The sequence below is a fragment of the Monopterus albus genome, unplaced genomic scaffold (genome assembly GCF_001952655.1).
Source record: "Monopterus albus unplaced genomic scaffold, M_albus_1.0 scaffold2.1, whole genome shotgun sequence".
Taxonomy (NCBI): domain Eukaryota; kingdom Metazoa; phylum Chordata; class Actinopteri; order Synbranchiformes; family Synbranchidae; genus Monopterus; species Monopterus albus.
The window spans coordinates 8080042-8096607 of NW_018127882.1; the positions used below are offsets into that span (position 1 = coordinate 8080042).

The window sequence follows — 16566 nt, forward strand, 5'->3', positions numbered from 1 at the left end:
CCAGAGCCCTGACTTAAACCCAATTGAGCATCTCTGGAGAGACCTGAAAATTGCTGTCCACCAACGTTTACCATCCAACCTTACAGAACTGGAGAGGATCTGCAAGGAGGAATGGCAGAGTATCCCCAAATGCAGGTGTGAAAAACTTGTTGCATCATTCCCAAAAAGACTCATGGCTGTATTAGCTCAAAGGGGTGCTTCTACTAAATACTGAGCAAAGGGTCTGAATACTTATGACCATGTGATATTTCAGTTTTTCTTTTTTAATAAATCTGCAAAAATGTCAAAAATTCTGTGTTTTTCTGTCAATATGGGGTGCTGTGTGTACATTAATGAGGAAAAAAATGAACTTAAATGATTTTAGCATATGGCTGCAATATAACAAAGAGTGAAAAATTTAAGGGGGTCTGAATACTTTCCGTACCCACTGCAAATGTCACCGTGCTCATTAGTTTTGCCCAGTGTGGGTCACTTAGCTTTGAGTTGCAACCCACAAACTCAGAACATCACTAAGCTCACTGTGTGTTGTAGCCTTGTGAGCCATTCATTCACTTTCTGAGACAATTTGTAGCCATTCATTCACTTTCTGAGATAATTTGTTTACCCACCACCTCCCCACAGCAGATGGAAAACAGCACATTGACTAACAATGTGAAGCCTTTAGATTTTTTTTTTCTCCAGTTGCACACATCAGAGGGAACAGACAAAAGGTGGTTGGCAATTTTTAGCAAGCCTTTGCAATGTGTGTGTCATAAAGACATGCTCAGTCCCTGTGACAGATTCAACGCGCCAAAAAAAAAAATAAAGGCAAATAACCAATCACCTCATTAATAGACTGGTTTATTTTTATCTTCCACTGCACCAGCCTTCACTCCTATTTCTGTCAAACATTTGTTTAGTCTGAGGTTGTGATCATCAGTGACGCAAATACAAGGAAAGAACCTGTTACCATGCACATGTTCCCTGCACAGGACCATGTGCATAGATATGACAGACTTTGTGGTGTTGCATCGGTTTTTTTTCTGGGCTCACTGTGCTATATCACAGCAGGTGTACAGAGAACTTGAGAGAGTGTCCCTGTTATTTCAAGTTTAAACCTTGCCAGAGATTTTTCCCCAGACGGTTCTGCCCTGTGTGAAACCTCTCCACCACCTTCAGTGACAGCATGAAAACCCAGACTGCCAAGAGTCTCAGCATGAGTGGAGACGTTCTCTGGGGCTGCAGTGAGTCCTGCAGGTTTGGACTTCAATCAGTAAACTAAATGTTTTCCCAACAATCCAAGTGCATGTTAAAGCCTTTGACTAGTTATAATCTGTTTGGACTAATGTGCCTCTATTTTCTGCAGAGCTCCAGTCAGCCTTTGTCTTTTCACTGTTGAGAGAATGTTTCCTCACATTATACAACAGGCTGAGTGGTGATATGTGGAGGGTACCTTTAGTCTGTCATTTGAAATCTTCAAACTGAAATACCTGAAAGCATCTTGTTAATTTTCCAACACAAAATCAAATGTCAAATGTCATGCAACTTTATTTTCTGATACTCCTGTAAGTGAACACAGTAAATGTTTCTGCTTAAAACACCAACATGCAATTAGAAGTCATGCCTGAAAACAAAAACACTGCTGGATTTCGGTATTTAGTCTTTAAATATCACTTTAATGTTTATTTAAATGTATTTGTATGTCAATGTGTAAACCATCCTCATTCTTAGAGTTGTTTTCTTTCTAGTCATTGCTGATCAATAGATTACCATTGTATTTAAATCAGAAGCATTTATTTTGGCACTATAAAGTTCAGAAAGGAACAATGCCCTCTACAACGAAACTTGACATAAAAAAATGCATTTCTTTTTCTGAGGAGCTACTGTTACATTTCAAAGCATTAGCAACTCTTCAGTCTTGGCACTTACAGTCAGCCTGAAACAAACTATGTAAAGTACAACATACATGAATTCCTTTTTTAAATCCTTTACATGTCAACATAGTTGTGGCACATTTTCAGTGAAAAACCAAATTTTTCATTACATTCTACCACTGAACTACACAAACACACTGAGAGTGAAGCGGTGATACTGATGGATCATAATTAACTCACATGGTAAAGCAAACACTGCAGACAACTCAGGGAGAAAACAGGATATTTGTCCTGATAGAGCCTGAGTTATCGTGTTACACTGTGGCCATCAAAGACTGACGCCTATGATTCTGGCCTCCAAAGGTCCCTTATACAATCTCTGTAGTTAACATATTCCTATACCATTTTTAAAGATATGTATAGATAGCAATAACTTGAAGAGCTCTACACTGGTATATTGTAAACTTTATCTGTAATGTTTTCAGCATTTTTACAATAAAGTGTTTCCTTTTGGCACACTTACTGAAGTCACCATAACTACAAGGTAATAGGTGGCTAGTGTTACACAGAATATAAAAAACATGAATACATTATTAGCTTGTATAAAGCAAAATAATAAAAAAGACATATCAGAAAACGGTTTGAACTGACTGGAGCAACCAGTCAGTGTCCAAAAAGCACCACAGGCTGGGTTTTAATTAAGTGCTGAAACATTTTAGGGAAAAACTTGGCATCAGCTGAAACTCTGAGACTGCTGAAGAGTGTAAAATGATTTGAATTATACATCAGATAACTCGCTGAAAATAAATTTATGATTCCTGGAAATTTCACAAGAACTCGAGGTTCTGCAGAGGGTCAGTCAGAGCAGGCGGCACAACAGAAGTGCTAAATTATTATGGATATATTCAGTCTGGCTGTGAACATGCTCCAAGAGTGTGGTGAGTGCACTGTGATACTTCCTAAAACCCACTTCACCTAAACCTGAAATGCATTTACAATCACTGGATGCTACTTTCCAAATGGGAAATGTATGGTGGCACAGCCATACAAGCCGGTAACAGTGTCATATGAAATATTAAGGAAAATGTTGAGTGTGACTCACTGGTCTCATTTTACAGTCTTTATGAGGAGGCACTAATGGCTTTGCTCTCGTTTCGCTGGGAGGCAAGACGTCGACAGTGCAGGTATACAGAGAGAGGATGGATGAAGGCCAGCAGGGTGAGCAGTGTCAGGCCAATGTTCATCTGCAGTCACATGAAGAAGAGAGAGGGACATGGAGAGGACGATTCAGAGGTGGTGTGGAAGGCAAAAAACGGGTAAACAGGACCGTATCAGTTATACTGTATGTCATGTACTCACATATAGAGGATCTCCACCCAGAGCACCTTTCACCAGAGCAAAGCAAGGATACTGCAGCAAAGAAAACACTGCAGACAGAGCCATGATCAGACCGAGCAGCTTCCCGAAGTGGCAGGATGGGAAACTGCACACATACCCATACACGTAAACATAGTGGCAGCATGGCAAACAGTTACGACAGTCACAGAATTTAAGAGCTTTTAAAATGTTATATATTAAAAAATAAAGTTAAAAATAAATTTAACCCCCATCTGGAACACAAAGAGGAGTGGACGTGTATGTGTTATGATACTCACGCCACATTGATGAAGGCTGCGTTGCCACCATAAAGGAAGGAGCGGTTGAGGACTTGCAGGATGAAAGTGAGGTACTGAAGAGGCAGGTACGGGGTGGAGGCACAAACTGAGAACACCACACACTGCAGCGCCGTCAGGAAGAGAGAAGGCACCGACGCCTGCAGGTCCACCTCCTGCTCGCTCACTCCTACACACAAACACACACAAGCACTCAAATGAAAACACACGTGTCCAACCAGTAGCAAGGTCATGTGCAATAGGTGCATTTCTCAATATCTGTCATCACAGATTATTTCTCCCCCCTTCACAAAATCTACAAATGCATAACACAGATGTGGAACAATAAATACAAACTTTGGGTCTGTAAAATAAACCAGACATTTGGACACAATAAATCAGTTGCTTTGTAGATGAGTAACTTTCTCTGGCAGGTACATGGCCCTGATGGCTTGTTTCTCACTTTATATTAAAGTCATCAGGTCTGCAGTGACAACAGCTAGTCAAAGGGGTTTTTTTCTGCTACAAAGATCAGTCATGAAATTTGGTGTTGTAAATATTAATAAGTTGTTATTAAATGTGTTTCGGTCTGGATATTTGTTAAATGGCTGAATGGCACATTTGGAGGAATATCCATAAATTCTTACAAATGGTTTATTAAGGCATTAAATCATTAATAAAAGCATTAGTTACAACTCAAAACAAAACAAAATAAACAAACAAAAAAAACTCCAGCCTTACTTAAGCAGTACCAAATTTTGAATTTCATAAGCAGGGGCCCACTGGCAAACCGAGGACACACATAATAGACTCATTAAGAGCCCTGGGCATGGATCCATTAGTCACTGTCACCTGGAGCTCACCTGGAGCGCGGTATCTGCGCTTAAGCCTGTCCATGATGAGGCCGTTCCACGGGGCACACAGCACACCACACAGCTGGGTTATAGCAAAGGCATTGATGTACTGGCTCACTTCAGGAACACCCAAGTAAAGATAAGATGGCTGGATGAAAAAAAATGACTCCAACAACAGTTCAGCAAGTCTGAAAGAATTTGCAATAACAGATCACAAAGGCTGCAAGTTTGTTTGTTTTTTAGCAGAATTCATACACCAAGCCAGCCTACAAGTGATTTACATACAAGTCAATACTTTTCAAAATTACAAATAATAATCAAAGAAAAAAGGAATTTAAAGAAACATTTTAGTTGTCACATAAAATATGTAGAAGGAAAACATTATTGTGCTGTCAGGTTGTTGCTAATATAAGGCTAAGGCTAAGGCTAAGTGCAGAGGATGACAAAGGCTTACCTAATAAGGATGTACTTCTATTCATGGGAGACAGTGAGGTGGTGTAGTGTTGGTGTGTTTACCCAGTGAAGGCTCTCCCTCTGTCAGTCTGTCCAGCATGGGGTTGAGAGTGCCGATAAACATGTAAATTCTAAGCTGCATCACCGACAACCAAACCAGGTGCCATGCAAAGAACCTGGACAGCAAACACTCACGTAGACTCTTCTCTGAGAGACAAGGGAAGATCAAGAGATGAGTAGAACACAGGGGGAAAAAAGTAAAGATTATGGTAAAGAAATACTTTAGCCTAGACTTTTATCTTACAGTTCATTGATGCAACTGTAAACTGTGCAAACTTGCCGTCTAACACACAAACCTTGTTTCACGGGGCTATCTTTGTCAAGTGGCAGTTCTTCTATCTGCCTCCTGGTGGTGCTGCTGGCTGTTGCCTCTAAGCTCAGAGACTTTGATTTACCGCAGGTGACTCTGACAGATGATAAAGGTCACACTGGGGTCAGCAACAGATTGGGGACCTTGTGGGAGTTCTTTATTTGCTTGTTAATTGTTTGCTTTATAAATGTGGATTCAAGTCCCAACTGTCTATAAAACATCACAACTAACATGTTTCTCTTGTTGCAGGTGTACACCCAGACCATGTTTCTCTTGTTGCAGGTGTACACCTAGACGTACTGTACAGTAGCCTACACACAGTGTATTTACAAAATCAATTTAGACTTTTTTGTCATTGTTTTATAAACTAATTCAATCATTTTTTAACATATCTGGACTAAACAAATTCATTCTTTTTTTTTTTATTATAACCACTGTTTGCACTTGATGTATTCCTGATGTATGAGGCGTTAATATCTGTGTGGTTTGTTGAGGAGTCAAACCCATATGTGTAGCGATCAGGCAGTGGGTAGGGAATGACGCTTCTGGGCAGCAGGAAGAAAGTCCTGAGCAGGTGAATGATGCTGCAAAAGGACAGAAAGAGGAAGGAGGTGCGAAGAGAGACACCAGACTCATGTAACAACTGCAGGAGAAGAAGAGACAGTGTGGAGATCATCAGCAGTGAGACACTTTCAATATATCCTGAAGGATTTATTAATGAAAGTGACTGTTTCTCACCTTAATGACAAGAAGGAGTGCTGAGGAAGAGTCAAAGGCCCCACTATAAAGAGTGATGATGGTGGAGCGATGTGAGCCAAACAGGTTCCCTACCTTTAAAAGAGACATTTGAATTAAAACGGATGACCGTTACTTTATTAGAAATTCTGACTTGGATACAGTATCTCCTTTTTGGAATACATCTCTTGTCATTCAGCGTAAAGTAAGCATAAGCATAAACTTTACTGCCAAGTATTATCAAAAATACAAGGAATTTGACTCCAGTGCAAGTTAAAGGAGCAAATACAAGTTAAAAGAGCAAAACTGTTCATGAGTGTAATGGCCTGTGGGAAGAAACTGTCTCTCTGTCTGTTTTGGCATACAGTGACCTGCAGTGCCAACTTTGCTGGGCTGAACTGCCTGGTTATGTATGAAGATGCGTGTTTGGACTCGCAGCTGCACAACAAATTAGATGCTACAGTTTCCTGTCTTTGTGTTTTGTCCTCTCATAATCAGAACTTGGCCTGAGAAAAGCTCCTGCAGCCAACAAACATTTGGGGAAGGCAGAACCTCTGACTTCTCTTTGTGTTCCTCTTTAGCGGCGGCCTGAGGACAGACCTGGATGTTTTTTACTCAAAGAACACTGATTAGGTTTTCAATATTGTGAAGTCAATCGGTTCCAAAAAAAAGCTCTAAAAAAGTGTCTCTCAGTCAGCTTTCCTAAAAAATGGGTCATGGAAGGAGTTAGTGGTTTCTGATCATGTGTCTTTTTTATTGTTCCTTTATAATGATACTCCACTAACAGAGCCTACATGCAGACCTCCTAACACATACTGCATACAGTGTCTCCAAACCTAAAACGATGTGTCAAAATTGCTACAATTTGTTGTTAGGAAAAAATATTTAATGTATTTGTAGAAGATATTATATCAATATGACATTTTTAGATGTTTTCAACAAGCTAATGAGTAAACATTGCTTTGTAGAAACCAGGAGAAAATGATCCATCACGCAAAATCTATGTAAATGTGTGGCTTTGCAAATGATCGCCTCACTACCTGCATGTTAGTGATGAGAAACATGATGCCACCGGTTGTCAGGAAAGACATAGCTGGGAAGAGCATGTTGGATATAGCTGAAAAGACAAAAGTTAGAGAATGAGGATCCACACCTATTCACAGTAACAATTTAGCCCTTATATTCAAATACTTCTTTAGACAATAAAGGCCCAACAGAGCATGAAACAAACAGGCAAAGAAATGTTTTTGCACCTGGAGTTGAAAAGGCCACCATCAAGGTGCCCATGGTGTAACAAAATCTGGTGGGAAAAAGAAATTCCAGTGTTATCGAGGCATTTTATTGACACATTGGGAGCTTCACAGTACCAACCATAAGTCATACAGTGATGGTGATGCTAGTGCAGTAGTTAGGGTCTGATGTGAACTAAATTCATTCAGGGAAATCATCCCAGTTCAAATAATCATTTAATATTACAATAATCCTGAACAGGTCAATAAGATATGAGACACTCCAGAAATCTGGTAGATAGGGAACAGGGAACAGAATCACTCCTCCTGCAATGGAATAAATAAAGTATTAAATAAGGAGATTGTCACAGAGTCAGTCAGTCATGGCTGGCCCTACAGTCAGTCAGTCCAGAGTGCTGAGTCCCCTCCCAGCCAGGTTCTGCCTGTTCGTGTCTTTCCCGAACACGCACACTCTACTGCAGCAACAGTCTTTCTACTCCTAACCCACTTTCTAACCCACAGCTATCCTAAATTTATGTCCTCCTGATTACACCTCCTGTACACTCCCCTCCTTCTGGGAATTGCCTGAGATGTCCAGTTCATGAACTTCTAGGTTGCATTGAACCTAGCGCCCATTTCCTTTTCTAAGCCTGAACAGAGCACACAAACAGTTCACATAAGGCTGATGTTCTCTCTGGATGTTTACCCATAAATTAAACAGGGAGGAGTCAAGCCCAGATATTCTTGCTTGAGCAAGAGAGGAGAAGAGAAACAGATCTCTCCAAGCTTATAAAAACACTTAGCTCACCCTTACGTGACTACTAAAAATAATATCTATATATAAAGTACACACTATTCTGTTACATAGTACCTCTGGATTGGTACCTTGTTTGTTTTTGACAACTGCACTAGATTTAACAATATGAAGTCTGGGAGACAAAAAAAGATTTCAAAATGAATACAAACATATTACATTTTCTTTTAACCGTTGACAAATGTTATAAAATGTGGCAGTTAATACATAACATACACATAAGTTCATGTGCGGGTTCAGTGCTTTTGCTGCTGTTTGGAGAACCTTTGGCCAACTTCATTTTCCTTTACATAAGATTAACTTCATCCTCATCCTCACTTTTAGCCTCTTAACCAACTATTTGCTTTCCTTAACTTTTAGTTTTCCTTTCATCGTGTTATCAGTTTGTTATTGTGGATTTTAATGGGGCAGTGCGTGAATGTGGTGTCATGTTATATGATAGAAATTAACTCAGCCAAAATGAACTCTGAACTTCCTTCAACTATGTTGGTGTGAAACAGCCCTCTTTCTGTACGGTTCGGAGAATTATGTAATGTGTCTGACTAATAATTAAATACCGCTGTGACATCCAGTATGTGCTGACGGCACTACAGGGTCAAGACACAAAGGGGATGGGGCTGATTTTGAAACTGTGCTGGCTGTAATGTATGAGCATAATCTAACTAAACCTCTGTGAATTAAAGAGAAAACCAAGCATCCTTACACCTAGAAAAACGGTGCTGCACGTGTTGTTCACCCATCATACCACCATCTCTTGTGGTTGTTGTTTTCTAGTTGATCTTTGTCATTTTCTTCTTCTTAACTACTCAGTAGATGGGCTTTTAGCCCTCTAGTGAGTAACATTTTGATGAGAGATTACACAGAAATCCCTTTAAATCCACAGATGCTTGACTCTTTAAGTTATTGTTTCTTGACTCACATTCCAAAGAGCCGAGCCACTGTAGTGCCAAACCGGTCAAACAGAAAGCCATTGGGTAATGTCATGAAATTGTTCATAAATGAGGCAATGGTGAAAACAAGAGAAAACTGTTCCTCTTGTCCAGTGCAATCTGCAGACACACAGAACCAAGAATCAGAGAAGGTTTTTAAAACATTTAAAACATACAGTTATATTGGATAATGTCTACAGAGATTCAGAATTCAAGGGCAAGTAGCAAACTGACCTAGGACCTGCGTTGTATTGACATCTGTGGAGTTGACGCACAGAGAGCTGAAGTAGCCCTCTGTCTTCAGGACAAACACAAGTGAAGCCCATCCGAACGCAGCTCCAGCAAAACACAGACACTCAACCAGACCCGTGGCAAAAGTGAAGCAGCGTCGAACCGCCACGCAGCTCCCAGGACCCGGCATGGTCCCACACACTGATATACACACAGGCAGACAGTTCAAAAACACTGCGTTTACAACTGCACAGACATTTATGCACACACACACACAAGCACACGTAGCTTCTGTCCGCGTACCTGCCAAAAGAGGAAACGAAATTAAATCTTTTTCCTGATGTCTATAGAGAGGATAGTGTTGAAATGAGCCCATCCTGCACCTTTAAAGCAGTTACATACTCCTGTGGCAGTTTATGCCCGGGCATATAGTCTGGGCTCAGATGTCTCCCCCTTGCCAGTCAGTTTTTGCTGCCACTGCTTTAGCTTGCAGGCCGACTCCTTGTTAAACCCTGCGTTACTCCAACCTTTGTCTGAACACGTCTTCCCCTTCTGCTCCACACGGCGCTGCCCTGCTTCCTGGTTACCTCCTGCTATCTGCCTAACGGTGCGTGTCTCTGCTCCTTTGCATATCTGCCTGTGAGTCACTCTGCTCCTGGTGCTACACCCAACCTGCTCCACACAGCGCTGCCCTGTGTCCTGGTTACCTCCTGCTACCTGCCTGACCCCTCTGCTACCAGCCTGATGAAGCACTGCTCTTCAACAGCTTCACCCTCCCGACTCCCACGTCCCGCTCCTCTGACCCTACGTCTCCCCCACCTGGTCACCAGGTATCCAGAGACTCAGCGTCTGTCCCTGCACTGCTCTCCTTATCCTCTTGCGTAACCTTTTAATAAACTCACTGTTCACCAGATGCGTGTCCAAAACTGCGTTTGTGGCCTACAGCCACAAGAAGCCTGGTAAGTGAGAGAACATTAAATCAACCAAAATGCATAGTCATATGTTGTATTTGCCAGCTAGTACTCACAGTTCAGCCACGGAGGGTATCAACAACTGCTCTCTCAAACCATACTTCTCTACTTTCAGCACAGTCTCTTTCTTTATTTAGTCATTCCTTCCTGTTTTCACTAGTTCCCTCCCTTGTGGTTTTCTCTTAGTCATTCTCCCCAAACTGCAACCGAGAAAACACTCCACGTCTGCGGAAATGAGCATTTCTGCAATTCCAGCAAGTCAAAGTGTGAGATAGAATCCAGATGTGGATGCTGACCTAGTAGTGAAAATAACACTGAGTGTGGTGTAGAAGCTGCTTGTCTGTGTCATATTGTATCCAGGACTGTATGAACAAGGCATTGTTGCTAGGCCTTATCGCTCCTTGACAGGCTGTAAGAGAGGATGGTGCAGAAGCTTACAACTTCTCCTGATGCTGTAGGTCTCACCCCAAAAACTGGGCTCACATTTAACTTTGCTTTATCTCCCTAGAAGTCAATAGAATTTTTACAAACCAGGCTGATTACTCTAGTGTGTCATAGACCTCAATTATTACCCCAAATGATTTAAATCACCAAAAAGCCTAACTTTCAAACATGGGTGGAATTTGTCTCTTCTAAAAGATCACAAAAGTTTCATAAGCTACAGTTCTGACAACTGAGCAAACTTCCTGTCCTGATGTAGTCATGGATAAAAGCTCTGCAATAAGCAAGTAGGTGCGCCTTGAGTAGAGCATGGATTGGGTGGCGTATCTCTGTCCACACCTGACCCATGCCCGAGAGTGTGGCATCTGAACCTGACCCAGACCCGACAAGCTTATAGGATATAATGTCCAAACCCAAGTCGAGCCTGACAAAGTTTGCCTGTGTCCAAACTCAACCTGGACCTGAACATAATTTCTAAATTTCTGCCCGAACCTGGCTTGAACTCCTGGGTACCGATGGACCCATCAGGGTTGGTTTGGGTATCCACACTCTAGCCTTGACTGGGGGTAGTTTTGTGTATTTTAGTTTACACTCTACATGCTGTAAATTTATCAATAAATGCCTAAAGTATCTAATGATAAGTAGAAGAATACAATAGAAAGCAATTTAAACACAGACATCTCTGAACATGTGGTGAAGAGTTGCATGATAAGGTTTTTTGCCTGTCTTGTGACTATGGTTAACTAAAATATTGTTGCTGTTGGGCAGAAATTTGTATCTCCAAAACCACTATTTCTAAGGAACTGAAAAAAACCCTGTGTATCTAAAATAATTCAACATCACACTGTCAACGATGGTACTGTGTCTTTATTAACAGTCACTTACCAGCATGTCATATTAACATTTTACATAAATCAAGCTCATATGAGGTTTTGCTGACAGTTTCAGGATCTAATGGAGCTACAAGATTTAGTCACAAGCCCTTCTTAATGCTTTCCATTGGTTGAATGTTTGTAAAACCCACAGACAGACGTAAAGGGTGATCAATAGAATTGATTTATGAAAAAAATTAAAATGACAAAATATGGACATATGATGTTTCTGCCTGTCAGTAACAATAAGTGGCTAGAACATCTTAGCTTAGTGTAAAGACTGGACACAGGGTAAATAGCTACTGTAGCATGGTTCTCTACAAAGGCAGAACCTCTAGAGCTCATTAATTAAGACCTCAGTTGTCTAATCTGTACAAACCAGAAATGTAAAAATGTCAGTTCATATATAGCTTCACATTTATCAGACAGATATAAGTTTGTCTGTCTGTCTATTACCACACACCAAGTGCAAAGTGGGGCTTTGGAGGGTTCAGGCAGTTTCTCACTTTGCCTGGTTGGTTATCCAGTCTTGGGTTTAGGTTATGGTTTAGGTACTGGGGTAGCTTAGTCATAAACAGAGGCAAAGGCTAGGGAACACATTTTGAAACTAAAGGTCCTGATAAGTATAAAAGTATGTGTTTGCATAACCAGGCGTTGAACTCTGCAATCGTGCCAAAAGGAAACATCGACATCAGCAACTTAAGATGAACTACGAGACACTGTTTCGCCATCACTCACTAGTTCTTCTTTCTAAAACTGTGGATGGTAAGAGATGAAATGCAACACTTTTGGGATCATCTAATGACAAAATCCTAAAATGTCCTACAGGTTGCACTAATATATTGTATTCATGCTGCACAGTTGTGGTATTAATTGTGCATTTCTGTCTGAGTGGCTGTTTTTGTTTTTCACCTTCCTAGACAAATAATGTTTGTATATGAATTGAACTAATTTGTATAAATCTTAATGTAGAATGTACTGAACTTTAGGGAACCAAAAGACTGAAGACAGTTGTGACTGTGGGACTGCCCTCTGACAGGGTTAAACACACACAGCTGGAATGACAAGCTGGTTAATGCTTAAATTTAAACTTCAGAAAAACTGCTAAACCTCAGTGAAATTCTGTTTACTGACAATACTTGCATACACCATGCACAGCATAGTTAGGGCAGTGACACATTTTGTTTTGGCTCTGTACTCCAGTATCTAGGATTTTACATAAAACAATGACTGAAACTAAAAATGTTCAGCTTTACTGTTGTTTGAGGCTACACATCTATATTCACTGAGCAATAAAGCACAAAACCATTTAATACAATCCCAATATTGCAGACAGTGCAGAGGGACAATGTCAAACAGACAGACAAAGCATCAAGCAAGCAGCTACTGTATTTATGGCTGGAAGTTGTACTTATCTTTCCTGGTCAAACTGAACAGCCAGCTATAGCCCAGATGAGCAGCTGGTTGAAGGGAAGAAACCTCCAAAACAAGCCAGAAGTGAAGTTGGCTACACTTCAGGCAGAGCATCACTTGGAAAGAGCCAGCTCTATGGATCAGCAGCACCATTTAAGGTGTGTGACTGTTGCCCACACTGAACTGTAACCTGCACAAAGAGTCGTGTAATACAGCTGTAGCCTACGTTAAGAGTCGTGCAGGGCATTACACACACACACACACACACACACACACACACACACACACAGGAGAGCTGATCTGTTTTCACAGCTGCCTAATGTCTTGTCATGAGAGGATGCGCACTTACGTGATGTTATATTCCCCTGACCTTTATTGTCCTCCTGCCATCCACTGATTGTTGGTCCTATAGAGATGTAAGGACAAGGCTGCGGTCGCTGGTGACAGGGTGGATGGGGAGCAGTGACTTCTTTCCTCCTGATAAAACAGAGGACTCTGCCTCTCTGTTGCTCCCATTTCTGCTTTCTCAGCGCTTGGACCGGTCAAACAGGAAGCCATTAGATAGCATCACGAAATTGTTCATAAATGAGGTAATGGAGAAAACAAGAGAAAACTGTTGTGCAGTGCAATCTGCAGACACACAGAACCAAGAATCAGAGAAGGTTGAGAAATACTAACATCACAAAGTTACAGACTTTAGATTTAAGAAAAACGAATAAATAAATGAATATAGTACCTGATAAGAGGGGTACACTCATTGATGTATTAGTACACTTGGGCTGTTTAGTCTGTTGGCGCCATCGTGTGTTCGTTTAACCAAATTGCATTCCTTTGTAAAAGTGTGCAATTAAATAGACATATTCACTGACCTTGTGGCGCAATGGTAGCGCGTCTGACTCCAGATCAGAAGGTTGCGTGTTCAACTCACGTCAAGGTCAAACAGATGCACAGAGTATATTTGGGCTCTAATGGCAGCTGTCACTCAGTGTTTGCTTTTGCACTTGTATTGCATCCCTCTGTACCACTGACTTAAAAATTAAGATCTTAATGACAATGGTCTCTTCCAGGATGGCAGTGCCACAGAACCGGAGGCGTTTGCCATGGCCATCGCCACATGCCAGCTCAACTGAACACCAGTATGAAATGCTAGTTGTAACTCCTTTGTGATGAGTATGGTGGACTGCACATTATACACTCATAGTTACAATTATTTCATCCAAAGCACTGACAACAAGTGGAGCTGATGCTTCTGATCTCCTTGTTCCTCTTTGTTTGTCCTGTCAGGAAGGTTTTTGACTATGCGCTTTGCCATGTGAGACAGTGAAAAACAATTAGGTCATACCACAGTGCTGCCACTGTTATGCATCTAGTTCAAAAAGCAGAAGACAACAGGAAGAGTGGTTCAAGGCATACAGGCTGCCTCTGTTGTGGACACACGCACATACACATTCACGTGAGCGAGGAGAATATTATTAGCACAAACCATCATTGCATCATTTGTCTGTGTCATATTTGGCCATCATTTCACTCTCCCCCACGGAGACGCAAATGCACATGACGACACCCTGAAACACAAAAACAGTTACAGTTTTTCTGTAAATCTGTGAATACTGCTTCCTCATTTAATAACATTAAGCCATCTAATTTTACAGCATGCAAAGTGCAACAGATGCATAGCAGCTGTAGTGAATGAGTCATGAACAGGATGGGAGAGACACACAAGAAGGCACTGACATGTTTATAGCCCCCAGGACTTAGAAAGAAGGCAGTAGCAGAGAAGGGGGAGGGGGGTAGGAGAAGTTAATGACAGACAGTGGAAAAAAGACTTATTTTTAAAACCATCTGTTTTGTGTTGAATGATACAGTTTTGTACCTGGGACCGTATCTGTTTTATACTGTGATATTTACAAGACAGTAGAAAAATAAAAAGCAACAAAAATGGTGGAAAGAAAGTTGAAGGGGAAAAAAAGAAATGTTGTAAGTTAAATATGGCCTATAAGCGAAAATATTTTTTGAAGACAAATGCAAAATAGAAGAGTAAAACATGATGGAAAACTTACATTTCAACCATTTTTACATTTTATCATGACCTCCTCCTCCTTCATTCCTTCATTCCTTCATTGTAGTCCTTGTCCACAATGCAGACGAATGACCTTTGATTCAAGTAAAAATAACAGGCAAACACAAATACGTTAACCTGAGAGGATATGCAGCTGCTGTTTTTAGGTGGTACTCTGTAGATTTTAACTTGAGGTGACTGTGTAATATCTCAGTTGAGTGGACAATGCAGTGATGAGTAACTTCCAAAACTTAGCTATCTTGGCTTGGGGCAAGGATGCATAAGATGGAGCTTGGGAGTGCATGCAGTTCCTGTATATGGACTGACTGACTTCATGCTGATGTACAGTATTAAAGCTACACTGAAAGACAGAGAGGGATATTAAATGGAAAAGGGACTGAAGAGAGAAATCAAGTGTTTATCATGATATATGCTGCCCTCCAAACACTAAAGAGTGTAAGGGCAATGCTCAAGGAGTGGTCTTTGTGTTCCCTTTGCGCTACCTCAGTGCTTAGTATCTGATAATTTAGTCTAACTTTATTTACCCTCTTTAAGGATAACTTTAAATTTGACAACAACTGCACTCATTCAAATGTACTAGAACTGCAAAACTGTGGACTGTATGCTCACACACGTGTGGTATATGTGTGTGTACAGCCACGGTTACCACAGCAGACGCAGCTATGTGGCCCATTGGACTGTGTTTATGTCACAGAGACTCTATTTCGGGACCCTGTGTTGTTCAAAAGGTCAGATAAAGAAGCACAGGAATCCTCACAAAGCAGAGGGTGGGGGTGTTGGGTGAAGCAGGGTGAAGGCAGATATCCACACACACACACATCACACACCTAGTGCAGTGCTGACGGTGAGAGAGAACGAGGGACAGGGACAGAGAAGGAAAGTGGAGAAGCACAGACAGACATTCATCACAGCTCCTGTGAAGATGATTCACTTCTGACTGAATGAAAACTTTCTAGAGGAGATAGACTCGTTTAAGAGTGCAGGATCATTATTGCAAGAAAAAGTCTGATTTCACCTTTGTCCAGTGGATAAACAGGCATTTCTGGAGGTCATGGATGGAGAACCGCCCTGCCATGAGATTTCTGAGTCTACAGACACGACTGACACTAATAACAACAACAACCAGGTTTGTTTTTGTATGTTAATATTAACATCCAGAATAAAAGGTTTCACATCTATAAAACACTGAAATTACAACCTGTACCAGAAATAGACAGTGTCTGTGGCCGTGGCAGGTGTTGTGTTTGTAGTGAGGACAGCAGGACAGATGAAGTGGTTTTGGCTGCACTTGCTGTGCTACACCTGTTCTTACTCCTGACTGAAAAATACACATGCACGTACAAACACACACCATGCAGATTCCTATTCCCTCTGATCAGTCATTACTGCAGGGCCTGACATGTTGTTCCTGCAGGAGGTCATACATAAAAAGAGCACATGGGTTTTTATTATAAGATTTTAAGACAATACTGCAAAAGTACATTCAACTCTTATGTGAAGACACAGTATACCACAAAGTAAAGTAAATGACCTCTGAAATCCCTAAAGTTAAAGTAAAAGCACCACCATTCAAAAGCAGCTGAGTTTTAAAAAAATTATAGTTAAATTTAAAGCAGCGAAAGTTTTTCAGTTGAAGATTAGTTATGATAGAAATGGCACTTTAACTTGA

General features: G+C 41.0%; 1 protein-coding gene and 1 non-coding gene across 8 annotated transcripts; one reads left to right on the top strand and one right to left on the bottom strand.

Annotated features, from left to right (window-relative positions):
• Positions 1 to 1641: 1641 nt before the first annotated feature.
• On the bottom strand, positions 1642 to 13865 carry LOC109957183 (solute carrier family 43 member 3). Of its 7 annotated transcripts, none has more exons than XM_020594904.1 (13): positions 13167 to 13865; positions 9124 to 9321; positions 8880 to 9009; positions 7171 to 7217; positions 6958 to 7034; positions 5921 to 6013; positions 5686 to 5825; positions 5169 to 5278; positions 4876 to 5019; positions 4369 to 4476; positions 3509 to 3695; positions 3213 to 3336; positions 1642 to 3097 (listed from the first exon to the last, which is right to left on the bottom strand). In XM_020594904.1, exons 2-13 carry the CDS (start codon positions 9308 to 9310, stop codon positions 2975 to 2977), a joined length of 1470 nt encoding a protein of 489 aa, XP_020450560.1. In that variant the 5' UTR covers positions 9311 to 9321; positions 13167 to 13865; the 3' UTR covers positions 1642 to 2974. The 7 variants fall into 7 exon arrangements, with proteins under 7 accessions (XP_020450560.1, XP_020450518.1, XP_020450546.1 ...); XM_020594862.1 differs by lacking the exon at positions 13167 to 13865 and adding an exon at positions 9424 to 10719; XM_020594890.1 differs by lacking the exon at positions 13167 to 13865 and adding an exon at positions 9504 to 10711.
• On the top strand, positions 13684 to 13755 carry trnaw-cca (transfer RNA tryptophan (anticodon CCA)). Its single transcript has one exon. It is a non-coding gene; the product is annotated as a tRNA-Trp (tRNA).
• Positions 13866 to 16566: the final 2701 nt, after the last annotated feature.